The sequence below is a fragment of the Limulus polyphemus genome, unplaced genomic scaffold, assembly GCF_000517525.1.
Source record: "Limulus polyphemus unplaced genomic scaffold, Limulus_polyphemus-2.1.2 Scaffold1451, whole genome shotgun sequence".
NCBI classification, from domain to species: Eukaryota; Metazoa; Arthropoda; class Merostomata; order Xiphosura; family Limulidae; genus Limulus; species Limulus polyphemus.
The window spans coordinates 248,157-257,921 of NW_013667061.1; the positions used below are offsets into that span (position 1 = coordinate 248,157).

The window sequence follows — 9,765 nt, forward strand, 5'->3', positions numbered from 1 at the left end:
AAATAAATTTATTTTGAGACTCCTACAAAACTCTGACAAATAAAATATTTGGTATTAATTTTCATGTGAGATAGGCTTTCTTTCAAGAGCTCCGTTTTCACTAATCACTAATTGATAGCCCATTTCAAAATTTACAACCCCCCCCCCCACACACACAAATAAAAACATGAACTTAACATAACCCATGTATAATAAAATACACAAACCTCGAGTGACAGTTGGTGATTCCACATTAGCAGTTTTTTGTCTTAAAGTTATTTTAAATTGGGAACTTTAACAAAAAAATATCATACAATTCTGAAAACACTGTGCGGTAGGTAGAGTTTTTGTATAACACAGACACACTGGTGCGATTTATGTAAAGGAATGATTCTGATGACGTTACTGACGTGGGTGTGTTTTATGTATATATATGTCAAGATAGAGCCCTGTCGTTTGGTAAGTATAGATAAGCCGTTCAGTATTGTCGGATTTCACAATCAAAACACAAACTAACTCTTCATTTGTTTATTCTAGATATCAACATAGACCCATAAGCACACCAAGGTAACATTTGGTCATTAAATAAACCTAAGTGGGTTTCATTAAAATACTGATATACATCTTGGCCTTCGAGCGGGAACAGATGTTATCACTGATTCCTGGTAAGTTACTCTGTGCTCTTTATTCACATTTTACCATTGCGCCTTTCACGACACACGCAGCGGTACACTTTTCATACTCTAAGTAACACATTTTACCATTGCGTCTTTCACGACACACGCAACGGTATGCTTTTAATACTCTAAGTAACACATTTTACCATTGCGTCTTTCAGTGCACACGCAGCGGTACACTTTTCATACTCTAAGTAACACATTTTACCATTGCGTCTTTCATTGCACACGCAACGGTATGCTTTTAATACTCATAATAAATATTGAATGGTAAACTCTTTTACTTCACTAACAAGAGCAGGACTCTTTAGCTTGCTATATAAAAGCCTATTATATAAAAGTTTCCTCAGGAGAAGCCACTACTTTTTTTTCAAAGTAGATTTAAACTTGTTACTTCAAGTCATGAGCGTCCGTGAGGAGGGCAAGGGGGCACTTGCCCCCCTGTAAAATGAAAAACATATTTCTTTATTCATACAGTATGTATATATATATATATATACATTTAGACCCCCCGGTGAAATTTCTGTGGACGCTCATGTTTCAAATTCTTATTATTTGTGTGGGGACGAGAATGAGTTATCTCCAATTTAAAGGAAATATTATCGTACTAGTATTAGTAGTAACGAACAAAATCATCTTCCAAACAACCTTTACTTTAAGAATTTCAGTTAGATTGGTTAAAAACCTGCAGAAGTAGACCAAACACTTGACGTCCATGATATGAAACATGGCTTTAAGTGGAAGCTACTTTAAAATCGAACATGTTTATCTTTCTTGTGTTGCAACTTAAACTCACACATCCTTGAACACACAATTATCAGATGATCCGGAAACCCTCACAACCCTTTAGAAAAAAAATTGCTAAGCACATATTGTGCTTGTTGAGACAAACTGATTTGGTCAACTTACAATGGAAGTATATGTATTCAAGTTCATTTCAATTTAAAACAAAATACCATAGAAATAATAGTATAAACCTATTGAGAACATAACAACTTTCAAATAAAACATCAGAGTAACTTTGAATCTTAAACAGATTACCAGAATAATATTTGATTTAAAAAATATGCATAATTTTTGATCCTAACAAAAAACCTCAGAATGACCTTTAACATTAAAATAACTCTTGGTCCGAAAAAATATAAAGCAGTTTTTAACACTGAAACACTATAAAAAAGTCTTCAAACATAACAGATTATTAGTTTAATCTTTAACTTAAACATTAATTCGAGATCATTTTTAACTTTCACAAAACACCTTAGTGGTTGACTTTCAATATTAACGAAACAACAGAATGTTTCCCGAACCTATCAGACTTATAAATTATCTTTAACCCAAACAGGATATCACAATACGAGAAAGATTAACCAACTTAATGCATAATATATTTTTAGTAGAATGCTAAAATTCTACGATATTTGATAAATAGATGGAATTTTGTTTTTTATTGGAGTAAAACATTTTTTACAGTTTTTGGTATAAAAACTTATATCGTTTTTGAGTATTGTGGTACTTAATTTTGAAATTAACCGAAATTGTGCCAATTAAGACTATTTTTGAGATATATATATCTTCTAGAATGGTAAAATGATTAATATTAAACTGACGTTGATTAAAAAGGGTAAATCTAAAATATGTGTATTTTACGCTGTGGTAGATAATTAATACTTGGTATATGATATCCTTCCAATATAACTACTATGCATGTTTCGATAAATACATTGTTCTTCCAGTTCTTCTGAAGATGGCGCTATAAGAGAGATGTATAATCTATTTTATAGTTCTAATAAAAAATATTAAACAACATAAGAGCCATTTTATCCAATAGGATATTACAGTATCCACTAACCCCAATAAAGCACATCTCGTGTTTAATTTGTGTCATTTACTGTTCTGAATTTACATTTGTGTCATTTACATTGATTGAACGCAGATATATCTCTAACAATGTAAAGTTCCACCCAAATGAACACTGTTTTTTACATAGCCATAGTTATATTGGAAATGTTCAAGTTTTTGGAGCATGAAAGATATTTTACCTTTCTTTTTTTTTCTGGGTTTATTATGTATCTATGATCCATATTAAATACAAACATCGAAACCTATTAATTACAAATTCACGATAGTGAAAAGCACAAAGGAGCAAAAACTTTGGGTAAATTACTAAAAAACAAAACAAGAAAGAAAACGACGAAATCCTAGCGCTTTCGACAGGAAGACGCGCCCTCTACGGTAGTAAAAGAAAGAAATTCATATATATTCATCTGACTGTTTAAAATGTAGATTTACCTAGTACAAAGTAATCAGATTTTCTACCAATTTTAGAATTTAAGAAATTATTTTACGAGTTCTAGAGAAGTACATTAAATATTTACAACAACAATGAAGTCTTAATTTTTCTGTAACGAACCTAAGCTATTTATAGGTTACTATTTAAGTAACCCTAGTTACTTAAGATACTGTCCCGAAATCAATGACGAGTATCTTATCAATATCAATAGCAGCGAAAGTACCTAATTGACAGTTCGTTATCTCGGGTAGAATAGTAATAGAACCTTTCGTAGCTAGCCTGTAACTCATAATTAAGTTTATTTATTACTGTAGAATTTTTAGCAGCTCTTCTGGTAAAGGTTATTACATGATTCTAAAACCTTTATTCTAATTTTCTTCAATAATGAGTAGGAATATAAATCCTGAAGAGTTATTTTCTAGTTCACACCGACCACCCCAATATTCTTACGTTTCGATAAGGACGATTATTCCTCAATATCTCCTGATTCCTTTCATAACATCCTCCATCATCATCTGTGGAACAATAACTATAGTCCTATAAAAGCTTGATAATAGATTTTATTTCGAAAGTTCTTGAAAAGGACAATAATTCACAAAAACCTTGAGAAGACGTAATCACTCAACTATTTGTTATAATTGTTCAACTTTCTCAGCATCGTCATACATCATCCACTCTTTAAGAAATAATTTAATTCTCCAAGTGTTTTTCAGTGTCCGTAATTCCCCAAATCCCCGAGTAGGATATTAGTTCTAGAACTCCCTCAATATAATGTAAGTTTTAAGTCTCCGACCAGGAAACTAATTCCCTAAGTCCTTGACAAAAATACTAATTCTTCAGTACATTGATAAAGACCATAGTTTATTAGTATATTAATAAATATCAATTTTTTGAACAAGACTATAACATGTTAAGCCCCACAGTAGGATACTAGTCCTTCAGTTCTTTGGGAAGACATCTAATTTAACGTGTATTTCAAAAAGAGTTTAGTTCCCTAAACTCCTGAGTAGAATTCTAAAATCTTAAACTAGCAAATGGTTTTCAGTTTTCCAAGTGTTTCAAAAGAATCATAACTTTTAAGACCCTGGAAAGGAGTCCAATTTCTCAATTCTTTTATCAGTACTGTAATTATATAACTTCCAAAATATCAACAAATATTTATTTTCTTTTATGTCGTTTACCCAAAGAAACAAACATATGGAACCGAAAGAGAAAACCTGAAAAACTGTTACAAACATTAATAAATAGCATACCATGTACTGAGTCTGTCTTGCTGGCTGTCCCCACGTTTTCCATTTCAAGAAAGAGGGATTGTATCCCCATGAAGGGCTTGTATTTTGCACACTTCTAGAAAAAGCTCCAAATTTCTTGAAGGGCATAGTCCACGAATTCAAAATGAGGGATTCCAAATAGTAACATTCACTTTGAATTGTTCTTTTCAATTTGTATGGCGTAATATCGTGAAAACAATCTTATGCTCCTCAGCTTTGACGTACTGTCTCGAAATTAATACCCAAAATAACTGTTTCGTATATCTTTGAACTAATTTATAAGTTATTTGGACATTCAACCAATGCACCAAATTAACAATATTTTATAGTGTTAAATGACAATATAGTAATTGTAAATATCCATACGGTATCTATGACAACATTGTACTTGCAATATATAAATCACTATTAATGAATAATATCAAGGTAACTGTCGGTTAGGAGTATCAAAACATCTACGTGTAAATATTTCTAGGGGAAATGTTGTACGAATAAGATCAAACTATCCATCAATTAACGAGGAAAAGGCATTAAGAGTACCAGATAACTATATGTCTGAATGTAATTAGATTTACTTATAACCAACAATATCAAAATATCTATCAATTAACAATGAGAAGGCATTAAGAGTACCGAGATAACTATGTCTGAATTTAATTAGGCTAATTTACAATCAACAATATGAAAGATAACAAAGTAACTATAATGTAACAGAAGCATCTTGGCAATTATGCAGTTACGATATCAAAATAATTTCATGAGAATATTGTCAAAGATTTACTGTAAACCGACAATATCGAGATAAATGTTTAATAACAGTGTAAATATAAAGGTAATTAATACTAAACAATATGAAATAATGACCAGCAATATCAAGTTAATTCAAAAAATACGTGACCGAGTACGCTTTATTAGAATTAACAAAATATATTTTATGCAAGAAAGTTTCAAGGATTTTTAGAAAGAAAGCTATTTCCTTTTTCTGTACAAGACGTAGCTGCAGCGAATATATTTATAGATAATAAAGCAGTACTTCGTGTGGTGGTGACCATGAATAAAAAAAATGACAATAACATATTGTTATTACTAGAAAAAACTATTTATGAAGTTAGTTATAAGTTCAAAGGTTTATGTTGGTTATAAAAAATATTCCACAAAACTATTTCCAGATAAAATCACTATTATTACATTTAAACTAAGCATAATCTATATCGTTCATCATGCTTCTATTTAAGTAATAAGAGAAATGAAATTTTTACATTTGATATATAATAAGGTTAATTTGCCTCTTGCAAATGATTGTCATTCTCAGCCAAAACAAAAGGAAAGATATATCATCGCAATTAAAATAGATGCATTTACTGGGGAAGGGGTATGTTATCATCACCTAAGACACTACTAAACTTTCTAAAATAGTTCACATTGACGTAAAGACCATTGTAATCTAAAGTGATTATATTATCATCACCTAAGACACTACTAAACTTTCTAAAATAGTTCACATTGACGTAAAGACCATTGTAATCTAAAGTGATTATATTATCCTCACCTAAGACACTACTAAACTTTCTAAAGGAGTTCACACTGACGTAAAGACTACTATAATCTGTATTGATTATATTAACATCACCTAAGACACTATTAAACTTTTTAAAGAAGTTCTTACTGACGTAAAGACCACTGTACTCTGAAGTTATTACGTTGTTATTAGTTGAAACACTACTAAACTTTCTAAAAGAGTTCCCACTGATGTAAGGATCATTGTACTCTAGAGTTATTATGTCGTCGTCACCTAAAACACTACTAAACTTTCTAAAAGAGTTCTCACTGACGTAAAGACCAATATAGTCTGTAGTGATTATATTACCATAACCTAAGACACTACTAAACTTTCCAAATTAGTTCTTACTGAAGTGAACTCCAGTATAAGTTCTAAATGGATCACATTACTACAAACTGAAACACCAGTCTATTTTCTATAGAAGATGTAAAAACAACGAAAAGAAAAAAAAGAGATCAACTGTTCGAAAGTCGATCGTTAAAGCAATCAGTGAATAATAGAAATAATAACCTCGATTTATAAACAATAGACTAAGTTCTGTAGTATTTTCACACGACATGAATGACGAATTTCAATATGTCAAGATGTGAAACTTCGATGCGCTTGAAAAACCACTTCATGTTATTGATCTAATTATACGTTATTAGCTTAGATTATATATGTGTAAAACGTGTTGAAATATCTACATTTCTGAGATATCTTTTATCTTAAGTGAATCTGTTTTTTTAAGATATCGGTATGTAGTGTGTAAAATTCCTGATTTAGCCTGAAAGCAATTTTCTGAGTTATAGGTATTAGTTTTATATTTTGCGTAGCAATTAAGTTCAGTTGATTCCAGAGAGCATTTTAATTACAAGTGCTTCTTTGTTTTTATAAACATAAATCTTCTGTTATTTTTTAAAGTAATTGATATCTACCACATGCCAAGTCAAATTACATCATTAAAGTTAATGATGAGACATATATATAATGCATAATTTAACTGAGTTTAAGTATAAAAAATAAAAGCGAAATTTCCACAATACGTTAATAATTATTAGAGTACTGTTACTTTAATTTAAATTCAAATAAAAAATATAAATAAATGCCATGAGCACTTACTTAACAATACCTTTTCTACAAATTTACACCCTACAATAAGTCATCGTGGCGCTCTCTAGCGAAGCTCAATGAATATTAAAAAGTATTTTTGGATTGTATTTTCAAAATACAGAAACCACGTTAGTTTCACATTATATTGTAACACTATCCCTCTGTGTATATTTGTTTTTTCATATTATTCGCAGACATAAAGTCATTCATAGAAGGTTTTAGACCTCCAGATATAATAGCCTCCCCCAAAAAACAACAACAACAACAAAACAAGAGCAATCAGAGAGATTGCATACCCTCGCCCAGACGCTCCTTTTCGAGATTGCATGCGTTTATATTGAATAACGTCAAGTTTCACCTTCGAAAACTCAGAAAATCAGATCCAGAATGATCAACGATCCGGATCATTTTTTTTTGTAGTGTGATGAGGAGTCTCAGCCTTAATGTGTCCACGAAGTTTGGTACAAATCCGATAACACTTTACAAGGTTATTAACCCAAAACCGAGAAATTGCCTTATCTCCCCATTATAAAAACATGTTTCAAAGTTATCCAGAATCCGGACCAAATTTGGGGAAGACTATTTCATACTGACTTCCCATCTTGTGTAAAATGTTCGTGTACATCGGTCTATCAGTTTTTGAGATATGCGTGCGGAAACACAGACAGGCACACACACGGACCCAATTGCAATACCCTCGCTCTCTAACTCTCTAAATGTATCACATAACCCTTAATTACAGTACGAGGTGTCGTTATGACATTGTGTGAAAATATATCTTAGTCATGATATCTCTTTTAAAGTTTCATGTAATCATAAGTAAGTTATTGAATGTACATCATACGAAAATCCTTAAAAAGTAACTAAATACCAAGCTGCTTTTATGACGCCATCTAGTTGAACTTATTGTGTATTTTGCATCAAGGTTGAACCTTAAGTATATATTAAAACTTTTATTTTCTACTTCCTAACAAATAAGAAGCTTAACTTTATCTAGGCTTAGTTGATATCCCACGTTTTGTGTAAACTGACCCAGTTTATCTCGAGTTACAAGTTATAATATATTTTTCTTTGGTGGCTGTTCTAAATAAAGTTTAAAACACAGTAGAGAAGGGCAATGCGAATTTCATGTTCTACTTAAGCAGGCCTAAAGGTCTAAATGACACTATTTTGCAACATTGGATATAAAACTATTCAACATCACACAGCGGATAATATCACGCGTAATTGTAATATTGCATCCTTCGACAGTAAGTACTAAACAGGTACCGAAAGTTTAGATAAACGACCTTTACACTTCAGATGTATATATATATTTGTTTTGTTTTTTATTACTATCAACGTTTCGCTTTTACTGCTTATTCAGGGTTAATACGTACAAAGTGTTAAAATTGTGAAAATAGTTTGTATGTATTAACCTTGAAGAAGCCGTAAAAGCGAAACGTTGGTTGTAATAAAAAATAAATATATATACATCTGGAGTGTAAAAGTCGTTTATCTAAACTTTTATTACAATGTGTAAATTCCTCTAGTATGTACTACAAACTTTGAAAGAAAATAAACAGATACTAGCTTGTTTTAACATTCGATTAAACATCTTCCTTAAGATGACTATAATATAGGCATGGAAGATATGTCAATTTCTTGGCATGATGTGTTATAGAAGAAAGAATAAATTTGTTCGTGGACCATTAAAAACGTCGTTACATGTAGCTGTTGGTTTAACAGTTGAAGTTAAAACGAACTTATCAACCATAACAATAAGTTAATTATAATTAATTAAACATCTTCCTTAAGATGACTATAATATAGGCATGGAAGATATGTCAATTTCTTGGCATGATGTGTTATAGAAGAAAGTATAAATTTGTTCGTGGACCATTAAAAACGTCGTTACATGTAGCTGTTGGTTTAACAGTTGGAATTAAAACGAACTTATCAACCATAACAATAAGTTAATTATAATTAATTCCCATTGTTTAAACTCATTGAAGTTTCGTTCGGAATACGAGCGTGTCGATGCTACTAACTACACACAGAATGTCATAGAAACCAACATTGGGTTAGAGTTAGTGGACAATACTGTGTTTATGTTTCTAGCTACAGTCACTTGTTGTTCTATGCGTACAACACAGTATCAAATAATGTTGTGTTTAATAACACACGTGGCCCTACAGTGAACACTAATGTTTGCATATGAGTTTCAGCAACTCGTACGGTGATATAATAAATAATAGTGTGTGTTTTCCTTATAGCTATAGATTCAGTTTTGTGGATAAGAACACATTATTACGATTCAGCTATTCGTGTAGTTTTATACTAAAAAACCACGTGTTCAGGTTTTAACTATACACGAGTAAATAACAATACGGTTTTAGTTTCAGGTTGTACACAGGATGTTATAAGAAACAACAACATTCGTTATGCTTCGAGCAACAAATAGAATATTCTAGAAAAAGTATCTTACATATAAGAGCTGTAAACAACATAATGAACACCAAGTTATTACATATATTACAATACAATCTCGTGGAGGATAATACTGTATTTCAATAGAATGTAACTCATTAAATGGTTATTAAATAGTTAAACTGCTATTCAGTTTACCTGTATTATAACTTCCTAAGCAGGATATATCTCCAATTTTATATTTTATGTTTGCAGATTGAAGCTTTCTAAACAATATTATGCTTATTTACGGCATTATTTTATATGCACAGTAACGACTATTTTTATATGTTTCATAAATGATTAAACAGAAAGGCATAATAATCATCACTGTATTTATTTAAGAGCTTTGTACTTAATTAAAATACTACAGTAAACATCCTGGTGTGTATACACGTGTTATGTACCGTATTTTTCGAAATATAAGACGCACCCTTATTTTGAAGA

General features: G+C 30.9%; 1 protein-coding gene across 3 annotated transcripts in view; it reads right to left on the bottom strand.

Moving 5' to 3' along the window:
- LOC106463642 (serine/threonine-protein kinase 25-like) overlaps positions 1 to 9,765 on the bottom strand; it is a 55,906-nt gene that overhangs the window by 37,827 nt on the left and 8,314 nt on the right. The window contains exon 1 of one of the 3 annotated variants that reach the window (XM_013923693.2): positions 207 to 345. The exons of the other annotated variants lie outside the window; for them this stretch is intronic. Coding sequence (XP_013779147.2) covers positions 207 to 233 — 27 coding nt within the window. The 5' untranslated portion in view covers positions 234 to 345. Of the gene's footprint in view, positions 1 to 206; positions 346 to 9,765 lie in introns of those variants that run through there. 3 annotated transcript variants of the gene reach the window in all.